Source organism: Pelodiscus sinensis, chromosome 17 (assembly GCF_052426305.1).
Source record: "Pelodiscus sinensis isolate ZL-2025 chromosome 17, ASM5242630v1, whole genome shotgun sequence".
Lineage (NCBI taxonomy): Eukaryota > Metazoa > Chordata > Testudines > Trionychidae > Pelodiscus > Pelodiscus sinensis.
In genome coordinates, this window is record NC_143068.1 from 21112331 (window position 1) to 21125564 (window position 13234).

At 45.9% G+C, this 13234-nt stretch overlaps 1 protein-coding gene across 6 annotated transcripts in view; it reads left to right on the plus strand.

Moving 5' to 3' along the window:
- RIPOR3 (RIPOR family member 3) overlaps window positions 1-13234 on the plus strand; it is a 79035-nt gene that overhangs the window by 52982 nt on the left and 12819 nt on the right. For all 6 annotated transcript variants that reach the window (XM_089769683.1, XM_075901202.2, XM_075901204.2 and 3 more), the window contains 4 exons: window positions 7344-7473; window positions 8485-9069; window positions 10362-10501; window positions 11990-12113. In XM_089769683.1, coding sequence (XP_089625809.1) covers window positions 7344-7473; window positions 8485-9069; window positions 10362-10501; window positions 11990-12113 — 979 coding nt within the window. The remainder of the gene's footprint in view (window positions 1-7343; window positions 7474-8484; window positions 9070-10361; window positions 10502-11989; window positions 12114-13234) is intronic.

Here is a 13234-nt window from a genome sequence, read left to right on the forward strand (position 1 = left end):
TAAACTGAAGTTCTGAATGCATTGTTTGGAGGTGTTTCTACTATACTGAATGAGTCTTTAAACCATCTCTTGCTCTCTGGTGAAATATGGGAAGCAGCATACTGAGACAGTATCTGCACAAAGCTGAGTTGGGAAGAGATCTCGTCCTTTCTAATTTTCCCTCTCACGAGCAAAGGCAAACGACTTTACCAAGAATTAACACTATTGCTTTGCCTGTAATTCTGCTGGTGCTGTTTCTGTAATTATGTGCATGTAAACTTCTGAATCTGAGGGAAGAGAGGGTGGTAACACATCTTCTTGTTCTGGGATTTTGTGTAGTCTTTCCATCTCATGGACTATGTTTAAAAACTCCATTAGGCAAATGGCGTATCTGCCTTTCTAATCTTCCTGACATGCTGTTGATTCTTTTGGCATTTAGCTACAACTGCGAAGTGTGCAAAGGACATACTAAAAACACAAATCCACTCAATTCTGATTAGGGCCAGGTCTACATTCAGAACACTTTGCCAGAAGAGTTATTTTAGTGTACTGTGTTGCTGGCAAAAGAGCAGTTTTACTGGTATGGTAGACTTGGCTAAGCCGTGAAAGCCTTTGTCTTCATTTACCGGGTGATTGATGCAATGGAGATCAATTTCCCAGGGGTTGATTTAGCAGGTCTAGTAAGGACCTGCTAAATTGATGGCTGATGCCGTTATCAATTTTGGTAATCCACCAGGTCCCGAGGAGTAAGCGAAGTGAATGGGAGACTTTCTCCCATTGACCTACTGCAGTGGGGATGCCACAGAAACTTGACCTAAGGTACGTTGTCACCAGCTAAACTATTCATGTAGCTAGCATATCTTAGATTGACTTTCTCCCTTAGTGGAGACTGGGCCTCAGTCCATCTCTGCTTGTTTCCGATTGTATTAATCTTTTGAGGTTCACATGCTGCTATTTTGGTGCTAATTCAACAGGTCTCTTCCTTTTCCCTCATAGCTGCCATCCAACAGCTCAGCTCCAACACAGTAGACTGAAAAACTAAGTGAAAAATACGACCACTAATCAATCCTGCCTCTCAGTTTATGACTTGCCTTTGCAGATTCCTTACCTCTCTGATTTATTCTTTATGTACAACAACTTGCTGAACAATTCCAGCGAGTAATCCATTTGAGCTGTGTGAATTCGTAGATGGACATTGAGGTCACGTGATACTGTTTCTGGGTCGTGACAGGATGAATAATTCAGAATGGAAGCTTGGCAGGGTTTGTTTATGAATTAAAATGTCACTCTCTGCAAATGTTTCACAGTGGGAAAACTTGCTGTTTTCTGCCAGAGTTTTGCGTAGCTATTGTAGTGTGTGGCATAAACCACCATACTGAAGGCATGAACACTTGTGAAGTGATTTGATTTTAAGAAATCAAAGGGTTTCCTGGTAATATTTGGCAGCATTGGCCCAGCAGTAACATTCTTCAACTTGATGACCGCACAGCTGGGAATAGGGATGTAAGCGACTATTCAACTATCCGATGATAAGCATATGCTTATCTGATGGTTGTGTACTGACTCGACTAGTTGCTTCCCCCCACCTTGCTGTCTCTATCAGAGAGAGGCAGCAAAGGGGATAGGGGAGCAGGAGCCGGTGCTAGGGGGAGCTGGCTTAAAAGTCCGTTTCTCTCTTCTGTCCCCCCCCCCCCCCTTCCCAGCACTGTCTGGGGTGGGTAGGGGAGGCAGAGGTATAGTGGGGGCCAGATGTGAGCTGGGAATCGGGACCGGGCACGAGCTGGGAATCAGCTGATTTGTCTCACATCTGCTGCCCCTGCCCCTGCCCCTGCCCCCCTACTGCGCATCTGCTTTTTAAATGTATGAAGAGCCTGGCGGCTCTTAATACATTTAAAAGACAGAGCTGCAGCAGTTCTGGGAGCTAACCCCTCTGCAGTTTTTCCCCTCTTATCAACTAGTCGATGGTGGATTAGCTGATTCCCTTCAATTAATGTTCCTAGCTGGGAACAACGTTAATGATGACAGGCATCCCCTGTGAGCTAATCCCTAGGAGGAATCTTGATGCTTACCAGAGAATTTCTGCCATTTCTCTAACGTGTAAGTTTTGCACAATACCTTGGTATTCTACCAAGCAGCTTCTTTGGAGTACTTGCATAGGGAACTGGCCAGACTCTGTTTCTCTGACAGCTTATCTGCTAAAGCTGCTTATGCTAAGGAATATTTGGCCAGCGATAAGAAAAGGATGTTTCTATTTAAAAAAAAAAAAACACTCAAAATAACAGCTCTTCTCTCTGAGCAACAACAGCTCTCCTCCTTAAAATGGTTATTGACTAATCAAGTCCAGCTCTGACACCCAAGCTTCCCCTTTGGGCCACCTCAGTGGTGACTGGGTGAGAGCTCTAATGGCAAATAGTATGCACAATTTAAATCCAAAAGAAGCTCTTAGCATAGATAGTGCTGATTAAAAAAAAGTCCTACTGCCTCTTGTATACTTCTGTGGGTTGGGGTATTGCTACACTGCAGTAAGAAACAGTCATGCCCAGTTTCTGAGGGGTTACCGTGTTAGTCTGTTTCAGCAAAAACAGCAAAGCGTCCAGTGGTACTCTAAAGACTAACAAATTTATTAGGTATTGGGGCATAAGCTTTCATGAGATACAGCTCACTTCTTCAGCTGCTGAGGACACCAGAAAAGGAAGGATTCAGAGATGGAAATTGTTCCCTCAAAACTTTTCCATCCACATGCAGATATCTTTTTGTATGTGCACTGAGGCATGCATGGGTGAATGTGCACCACCCTGAGAAAGAAAGAACTTAGCTGTGGGTACTCTGCTAGTCAGCTGGGCAGCTTTGGAGTTGCTCCTGAGCGGCTATGCAAGTGCATAGCTAACAGGGAACATGGGTCATACTGATGCTATTGTTAGTCAAGCTAGCATGGCTAAACATGGCAGTGAAATATCCTCATCAATGCTTCACGGTGGGCTGTATTAGCCCACCTGGAACTGTGGGTTGGAACTCATGCTCCTAGCCTGAGCTAGGATTTGTGCCACCTCCTCTTCCCAGCTACTTTTAGCTGTGCTAGCTAAACTGAAATTAGGGGAGGTATGCCGAAGGGAGCCGCGCGTGCAGCTCCGACTATGGCATAAATATACCTTGCATGTGGAGGATGAGCGGAGGGAAGAGAATGCTGTCCACGCTGCTGGCTAGGAGGGGAATGTGGTCACCAGGCCAATCCACATAGTAACGAGACTCACAAAGGGACGCCACATTCTCTCTCAAGCCTTATATACCTCACCCCTCCACTGCCTGGCCCACGGTGATTCCCAGAATGGCTGCAACTATGTTGGAATGCACCCTTCTATGCGGCCTCCTTGTTCCAATGGAGTGATGTGGGGTGGGAGAAATTCAACCCTGCTGAAAACTTGGTTTGACAATACCTGCTTCTTGGTACATTCCTAGTGGCCCACATGCTGGGAAAGAGAATTAGGCTGAACCAAGGGTCAAAGCCACCCGGGGGAGCTTGGGACCTTGGCAAGTAGATGAAAATGTAGCACCGCTTTCCCTGCCGAAAGGAGGCCCGTAGTTTAGTGTTGTGGCTATTTCTGTGCTGCTCAACACTACATAGTCAGAGAAGGGGTAGAACGCAGATCCTGCTGCTTTAAAAGCTCAGGCTCCTGCCACTTGAGTTAACGCCAATTTTTTCCTTATTTGAATCTAGCCCTTAGTTGAGCAGTTTCCCTTCTCCCCCATTCAGCATCGTGGGTGTGGGTAAATCTCTCGCACACACACACGCCTGTATGTTAACCTTCTCTGGCGGATATGCCCTAATGGAGTACTGCATGGGGTTTGTCTACACTGCACATTAAACCTGGGCCTGTATGGAGTTTCCAAGCCTGGGCTGGAAAATCAATACTGCACTTGAAATCTAGTTTACGCTTCCGGGACCTGGGTCTGTCAGCTGTGCTAATGCAGCCAGGCTGCACTATGCAGGCCCTGCCTTGGGTCTCTGGCTCGACCTGTGCACGCTGCCATATGATGGGGCTTGGATCCAAATCACAGCAAGACTTGGGCTCTGACCTAACTCCCCATCAGGGTCCTAGGACTCAAGTTCTGCGGGCTTGCAAACCTGAGTCCAACTAATTTGTGTGTGGGTGAAAGGGAACTGGGCTGAAACTTGAGTCCGAGTGCACTGTAACCTTACTTTACCTGAGACCTTCAGCCATCTCATGCTTTTCAGCACACTGGGCTACCGTAATCCAACAAGAACAAGGGGGAGACCTAAGATGACTTGGAAGCATACAATTATCAATGACATAGAAAAATTGAATTTGAAATGGGAGGAACTTAGGTGCACTGTAAACAGACCCTTAATACTTTTTCTTTAATAAAGGATTATATGAATCTTCACAGGAGGACAATGGCCTTAGCTTGGTCTCATTATACCTTTACTCTGTGTTCTTTTTTTATGGCTTTGTTACTGTTCTAAAAGCTGAAACAGCTTTCCCCAGCCATCCTCCTTCTAAGAACAAAATGCTGTAGGTGTAAACTGTTTGCCTCTGTCAGTAAGTCCCTGGCATTCTTTGGATCAAGTCCTTTCACTGTCAGACAGTTAATTTGCTGCAAAGTGAGAAGCTGCAGATGGCTGCTAATCTGACTCAGTGGAACTGCTTGACAGACTCCAGCTGTGATACACTGGTTAATTTAGCTAATTGACATGCATTAGGCAGACATTCTGAGAGTGATACCTCCAGGGTGGGATGACCACAGACACTGATGTGTGTGCCTGAAATGTTTATATTCAGCCATCTGCTCCTTCAATAAAAGGGAAATAGAACTTGGTTTGGAAGTGAGAGGAAAAAGTCTCCATGTAACTTAATTTGTGCCCACTATTGTTTGGGTCATTTCAGAAATCCCAGGGACTCCCACTGGGAGTGCAGACTCCTTAGCGGTGTAGTTGGCCTTCATTTAAAAATATTGCCTGTGGGATGAGAGAGATTATATGAATATGTTCCCTTCCTGCACAAATGTACATGAGAGAGGAACAAATTTAATTAAAAATGCCCTAGGTCTATCAAGAAGGGGAACTCCATGAATTTTTCCTCTCTTCCTTTTCAGTTGGGGTACATTGTGGATGAAGGCTCAGAGAGTCAGTGTTACCTCTAATTTTTTCCCATCCATGCATGGAATAAATTGAATTAAGCGCACCAAGACATGTGGATGTGCCCTACCAGTAGAAACGTGTTGTCAACTGCTGCTGGCTGTGGGCTCTCTGCTAATCAGCTGGGTGGCATCTGAATCTCACCTAGAGGGCCACTGCTCAGCTTAGAGGGAACCCTGTCAAGCATTACCCAAGAGTTCCCCTGAGAGCCCTCCCAGCAGATACATCTATTGGAAAGGGGAAGATTAGTGATCTTCTCGAGAACATTGAGGATAGGCAGCAAGCGCCTTGAATAAAGGTTGTTGGGCTCTTTACAGGATGGACACCATCTAGAGGGATAGACATGTAGAAACTCCCTTTCTAGCCATAACTGCATGAACCACATCTCCTGCCATGCACAGCGACATAACATCCTGTGGCAACTACAGCAGTTGCATAAGTGCATGTAGGATCATAGTACCTTTTTTGTGACTTTTTGGCTCATAGGCTGTGTCTACACTGCCGCGATCTCGCGCAAAAGTGGCTGCTTTTGTGCAAAAACTTGCTGCCTGTCTACACTGGCCTCGTGTTCTTGCGCAAGTACTCTGACGTTCTAATGTATGAAATCAGGGCTTCTTGCACCAAAACTCTGACGCTCCAGCTCAGGAATAAGCCCTCTTGCGCAAGAGCTCTTCCAGAAAAGGCCAGTGTAGACAGGCAACATGAATTTCTTGCGCAAGAAAGCCCTATGGTTAAAATGGCCATCAGAGCTTTCTTGCGCAAGAGAGCGTCTACACTGGCATGGATACTTCTGCGCAAAAGCACATGCCAGTGTAGATGCTCTCTTCTGGAAGAGTTTTTGCAGAAGAACTCTTCCGCAAAAGAGTTTTTGCATGAGAACACGCCAGTGTAGATGTAGCCATAGTGTTTTCCCCTTCTGGAGAAAGTTACACACATTCCTTTTATTTTTCCTTTAACATTGGACATCTATTTCTGGAGCACCATGTGGCCAATCTGCCATTCATGGACCATAGCTGGGGAATTACTGTATGGGATGTGAGCGCTCAGATCCAGTTCTGGGAAAAAAGTCACTTTAGAGTGTGCTGCATTGATTAGGCTCTGCTGGAACCTCCGTGACTGAAGGATGAGTTATTCAGTACTTCTCTCTCTGTTAGGATGATGGTCTGCTATCTCCCTCTTGCAGCTTAGGTATCAAGCACGTAATTCAGAGGGGCTACCTCCCTCTTCTTTTAACCTGAGCTATGCTCACCCTGGGAAGGTTTGGCAACAAAAGTATTGTTGATGTGAAAAAGTTGTGAAAATCATCCAGACCAGTTTTTCCTGCCTCCCATTGTCAACATTTGATGGCACCAAATCGACACATAAGAGCAAAGCAATGTGGGTAAGCAGGGCTCGACAAATTATACAATCTACTTGCCCGTGGCGAGTAGATTGTAACCCGGAAGAGCTGGGTTCCGGCGATCTGCACATGCGCAGAACGATCTGCGCATGTGCAGATCGCCAGACAGTGCGGCTGGCGAGCGGGGCTCGCCATGGTTCGGCGAGCTCTTTGGGTAAGCATCCCTCATTATAGTGTTGTGGGAAGGCAGAATTGATCCCTGCATTTTTTGGGATTCCTTCCTAGCTCTCTAAGCTCCCTGTCAGAGCAGCACAGCAGTCTCTCTAGCCCTCCCCTTGTAGCAGCAGTTTATATTTCTAGTGTAGGACAGAACAGAAGCATTCCAGTGATTTGCTCTTTGTTTCCCAAACAGAGCAGCTCACTCAGCTGTCAGATACTTCCAGGAGGTTTGAAAAGGCAGCAGATATCACAAAACACTGAGCAAAATCATCAGGGCATGCATTGGGGAATACTGGGGGAAGCCAGTTATCTCAACAAAACAAACAAGAGTCTACACCGGCTTTTTGTTGACAATAAAAGGGGGAGGGGAAAAGACAAAAGTCCCTTGTAGGGCTGGAAGATTTTTGTCGACAAAACTGTTTTTCCTGACAAAAGTTACATCGTAGTGTGTACACTCTCACTGTTTTGTCAACAAAAAGCAGTTTTTGGCAACAAAACATTCCAGTGTAGACAGCTGAATATTACAAAATAAAATTCTGGGATCAAGGTGATGCTGTGGGGCTCAAATCCCAATTGCAGTTCTTGTTGCTAAACATCTAAATGCTTCCTGGCTTTCACTAATATTTGTCCCTTTGTATTCTCCTCTCTCAGCCCATTTGACACAGAGAACCTGTTTTTGTCACCTGGAACCACTTCCAAGTTTTCTCTAGGCAGTAGGAAAAACTCCTTGTACAATTGGACTCCACCAAACACACCCAGCTTCAGAGAGAAATATTACCTCGTAAGTATGATGGGGGAAGTAAAACACTGTGCCCAAACAGTGGACTGGGACTGTGCGGGGGGAAGAGGACATCAGAGGGTTGCAGAATAAAACTGGACAGACCACTGCCACAGGGCAGTAGGGTGATCATTATGGGGTGTTGTTTTTTTTTAAATGTAACCCGTTGTTTTCAATCCCACTTTGGAATCTTAAAATGCAAAACTGTTTTCCTTGCCAAGTATTCACCATGGCAGCTGGAACAGTCCCATCAGGCATTGTGCAGCCAAGCATAAATTAGAGCAGTCTACACTGGGAACGGGCCAATCCCAGGAGCAGCGAACCATAGTGGTGGCTTAAAGGTGGAGTGTAAAGCATTCCGTCTTCCCTCCCCGCCATCTAGAGCCAAATGTAGTGCAGTTGGATCAGAGAATCTGCTGTGTTTATAATGAGATTTTCACTTAGTGTTGCTGCTTTGTTCCCTATGCTCCTGCCTCTTACTAGCACAGGTAATATGTAACAGAGGCATACCTGCGTATACTCCCCTAACCTCAGGTTCCCATACCAGCCTTACATTCAGATTTGTGTGCTCTTGCCAAGCCAGCAGAGGGAGTACAAAACATTGCTCGTAGACAGCTCTTCTGCAAACAGTGGCAGCGTGGGACTATACAGTTGTTTAATGAGTGTGCTGTATGAATAACTAAACATGAAAATGGTTTCCAGCCAAAAAGTTTGAACCGATTTGTTAAGAGTCCCTTCGGAATGAGAAATGTGACAGGCACTGGCGTCTGAGTATTTTTTAGCATTCCATTTAAAGTTCTTTAAATGCGAGTCCCTGAGGCTCTTGGGCTACGTGGCTTGCTCTGACAACTCCTCTGGTCTGCATGGGGGTTTCTTCATTTGGCCTTTCTAGCTGTGTCCTGCCCTACCCCCAATTTCTGTGGAAGGTTAGTGTGGGGGTTAAGCGCTGAGGGTCTTTCCTGGGCTTTCCATCATTGGGTAAATCTCATAAGTATCACTTCTTCTTGGCTGCAGTCTGTTTTGCAGCAACGAAAGAACCATTGTGACATAAACAATGAGGCACAAGCCCCCTGCATACTGAGCTACTTGGCTGACTATGACTTCGACATGCATCGGAGGCTTGAAAAACACAGCTCTACGGAGACCGATTCATTCAACTCCCAGGATCAGAAAGGGACAGAAACCAGCAATGTGACTCCAGCTTCCGACCACACGACCCTGCCAGTAGTTCTTGTACAGGATGCCAGTGCAGAAGGAAGACAACACAAGTCTCCAAACCACACAACGCTCGATATCCTGAAAGAGACTCCTCCCATTGATGGAGCGCCAAATAGCCCATCCAGCCTATGGGACATAAGGAAAGAGGGCAGAGATTCTGTCAGCCAGCACTGGAGTCATCAGTCTGTGGAACAAGAAAATGTCTTGTCTGTTGGTCGGAAAAACTTGAATGCTGAAAATGACATAAAACCAGCTGGAAGCGCCAAAGCAGTCGAGAAACTCCTTCAAGAAGTATTAAATTTGCTGAAGTCGCAGAATCCAGGACAAACCCCATTGGAGGGACTGGAGTACCAAGTTTTATGCATCAGGGACAAATTAAAGGTGTGGTTTTAATTTCACCTTTGTGCAATAAATTGTAGTTTGCTGTTCATCATTTTTCCTTTTATTTTTCCAAGGGGCTTATAACCACATTATGGAGTATCGATGGCTTCAAAATTTTCAGTGGCACGTTCCCAAAATGTTGGTTTGACCATCAGTGCTTAGGCATTACTCAGAAATGACTGGAAGTCAAGCCAGCTAGCTAAGTGTAACAATATTTCAGTCTGTGTAACAACTCTCTTACACTCTATCCAACATGCTCTGCAGAGATGAATAACAGAGGGAAGGAGAAATTAGAAAGCAGAGTATAATCAAGACCCTGTGTACTCTTAAGTCAAGCTGGACCTAAATTCTGTAGGAAGGTCCGTGCATTGTGGGAAGTTGGCGTGGTATTCCACAGTTACTTCATTTAAATTAAGATTTTAATGGAAAATAAACCCCCCAATATGAATAAGGATAGTAGCCATTATATTTTATTTTTATATTAAATTCTACATCTCAATCAGTTTGGGATCAGGATAAGCACATTTTGTGGTTATATCAACTAAAATGGTCAGCAGCGTATATCCCTCGATGAACGGGGTCATCAGAGCTCATGATTCCGGCTCTCTGCACCCTGGGGGAATGACACTGCATCAGATTAAAATTCAGTTTCTGTTTAAGGATATTCTCACAACCATATGAGCGTAGAAACATTTCCCCCCTTAGATAAAAAGATTCTGGAGCACAACTTTGTGGCAAAGGATGGATTGTCGCACAGCTCTGGGATAGAGGAGGCCCTGTGCATAGGGGAGAGAGAGAAGATACTGTAAGATTTCAACTGAGGTCTGAAATAAGAATGACAACGACTTAGCGTTCAGAAAAATAAAAAAAAAATAGCTCCCAAACAGTGTTCCCTCTAAACTTTCCCATCCCTCTGTGGATTTTTTCCATGTGCAGAATAATTTTTACATGCACAGAGGCATGTGTGAATGTGCACTACCAGTAGAAAAAAAATACTTCGCTGTGGGTGCTCTGCTAATCAGCTGGGTGGCATCTGAATCTCTCCTGAGTGGCTGCACAAGCGCCCAGCTTACAGAGAACACTGCCTCCAAACCAAGCCCTTTCACAAAACTTCTACCCCAACAAGAGAAAGAGGAGAAATGTCAGAGACTCCTTGAAGGGTTGGGGACTTTGCTATTGAAGCTACTGAGATACTGCAGTAATGGGTGGCAATATAAAACCGATAGCTCTGGATCAGGAGTTCTCAAAGCATCCTTGTAAAGAACAATACTCTATTTCCTATCTACCAACAGCTGAAGACATCTTGTCAGGAACATTCATCCATGGAGAGTCTGATGGTGGAGATGGTGCTGGAAAGTTTTGACTTTTTAAACACGGACTGCAGTGCTGATGAGGTTTCCTTATTTGGCAGCATAAGGACAGACAGTCTCAGGTGAGCAGAGTGCTGCTTCCCATTGAAGGATGGGAGGGGTTGATAAGAGAAAGAGTAGGAGTTAAATACACTGAACTTTCAGGCAATGGCTGTGCAGGATGAAGAGGTTGGTGCCCAGAGTGCAAACATCCAGGAGGGAGAGGAATTAGATACTATGAAACTTAACCTGGTAATGGCTTGAAATTTGGGAATGTTTAGGCTGAATATCTGGAAAAACACTCCCTCCTACTAAGCTGCAGAATGGGATAACTGGGACATTTAAAACTAGTCTGCAGAAGACAGATGCATGGGTGTGACCAGGAGCAATTCTGCAAGGGAACAGGCCAGGAGCAACTCACTGGTCTCTTCCATTTTTTCCTTCTACTGAGTTCAGTTTCATATTTGCAACCCTTGCTCACAACACTGATTATGGGCCTGATTCTAAGAAGTGCAGAGTACCCCCATCTAGACTAGCCTGCAGAGCATCCTTGAGTTGGAATTGCTAGACAACAAAGTGTTTTTATTTTGCTTTTGCAGTACATCATTCCGAACCGGCCAGCCACTCAGTACACAGTAGGATGGTAGTGTCTTTGGATGGTAGCCCTCTCAGAAATTGAGTTAATAGGATAAATTGATAAACGGGCGCCTTCCTGACACAAGAATTACAGATGTAAATCCCCATATTCACCTTTGTCGGAAGTTTACACACAATCAAGAGAGCAGGGTCCCTCCTCTGAAAGGGCGTCAGTTATTTGTCAAAAGTGGTAGCCACTTTGGAGATTTGGGGGATTACAGAGAAGACAGGTAGAGAAACCTTCACACTCACTGTGTTGAAGATACAGGAGTTAACTGTGGCGCTGGAGCTATTTTTAGGGTGCGGTTGCTAGGCTTGCGCTCCCCTCAGCTTTTCAGATCCCTCACTACCCCAGGCTGTGGTCACACTTGGAGTTACCAGCTGTCCTGGACCAGACAGACCAGACACCATTGCTGCTAATGGCATCCAGTTCAGCTAATGGCATCTCCAGTTCCTGGAGAGTTGGCAACCCAGCCATAGCTGGAGGCAGCTGCAGAGCCCCAGGCTGGCGGCAGGACCCAAAGTGGCAGCGCAGCCTCCAGGTCTGGTGGCCTGGGCCCCATGGATAGCGGGCTGCACAACCCCAAGGGGTGCTGAAGCTAGCAGGACCAGTGGGACTATGGAGGGGCCACTTGAAGGCAGGACATGGGGGTGGGGAGATCACAGAGGGGCTGCCCCATGGCCAGAACACAGGGCTGGTGGAGCTGGCAGTAGCTCAGTCCCTGGATGTGGGGAAGTTGGGTAGAAAGCTTGGGGGTGCTGCAGCACCCACCACACTCCTGCTTCTCACACCGCTGGGAGTTAATGGCAAGAGGTGCTTTCTAGACTTTTAAATAACTTTTACTTTCTCTTGGTGTTTAGCTCTTTCTGCTTTATCATACCCAAGGACTAGTTAACATTAACTACTTGTTCCCCCTCTTCAACTTTGCTGACAGTACGTACAATGACAACACACTGGGCTATGAGACGAAAACAGAAACAGCAGAGTTAACCACCGGAAATGAGGATTTAGACAGACTTCTGGTAGTTCATCTGCAGCTGTGCAAAGCTCTCTTGCAGGTAAGTAGTGGCGCACGGATGATCCATTTGCAGGGGATTGGTACTGGCTCAAATCCCAGGCTGCCATGTGGGCACTCTGCATTTTTGCAGGAGCACAAAGCAGGCATAGCCAGCGCTATGAGAATCGTCCTAACACAGGACTCTCTGTTAAGTGTGGGAGGAACAGTTTCTGTGCCATCCCCATTTTCTCTGGCTGTTGGGAAAGGGGACATGATTGGAGGGAAAGTCAGCCTAGCTGGGACATACTTCTGCCCCAGCACTTTATGCTCTATTTACTTTTCACATCCATGGAGAGCCGGAATTGTATAAGGCAGCCTTCACACTACCCTGATTTACTCCAGAAACCAGCTCCTAATGCAGTCGGTGGAGGATCAGGGAGTGCAACACTCATCTCCCCACTCTTCCTGAGCTGCACTGTGCACTCCCTGGCTGTAGGTGAGGATCTGGGCTATCATTTATAACCACCAAGGAAAGACCGAGCTGGCGACTTATGAGGCTGTTATAAAATGCAACGAGTAAGAATGGAAATGCAAATCGCTTGAGCCAGATTTTCAACTTGCAATACACAGATCAATGCATAGAGAAATCTGGTGGAATTGCAGTTCTGCAAAACCAGACCTTTTTTGCTGGAGTAGGAAATAGTGGCTCTGCACTCAGAGGAGTTATGCATGGTGAGCTGGCCATGAATGAAGTAGGAAGAGTTTGGATCAAACTACGCACAGATTGGCAAGGGAGCAATTTTTCAGAGAGAGAAAAATTAAATGTTGCTGGAGTAAAACAGCCAGTATCCAGGGTAAGTAGTGATGATTTCCCTAGAGCACCTTTGGGAGTCAGAAATGCTGACCAGCACAATCCCAACTCACTTGACTAGGATATCAGCATCCGTTAGGATCAGGCCCTGATGTATAAAAGGCATTATAGAAGGACACTCCACACACCAGTACTATACATCAGCCTGTGCTCTTTTCATCCTCAGCCAGGGTATTGTGAAACGGAGAATAAACTCCACAGTCCTTTTCCCTGAGTGGAAATAGGGAGGAGGGTGCTGGGGAGAACCCAGGCCCACCATATATTCCAGTTCCAGCCCAGGGCTCTGTAGTAGTAGCTGCCTGTATGAGTCC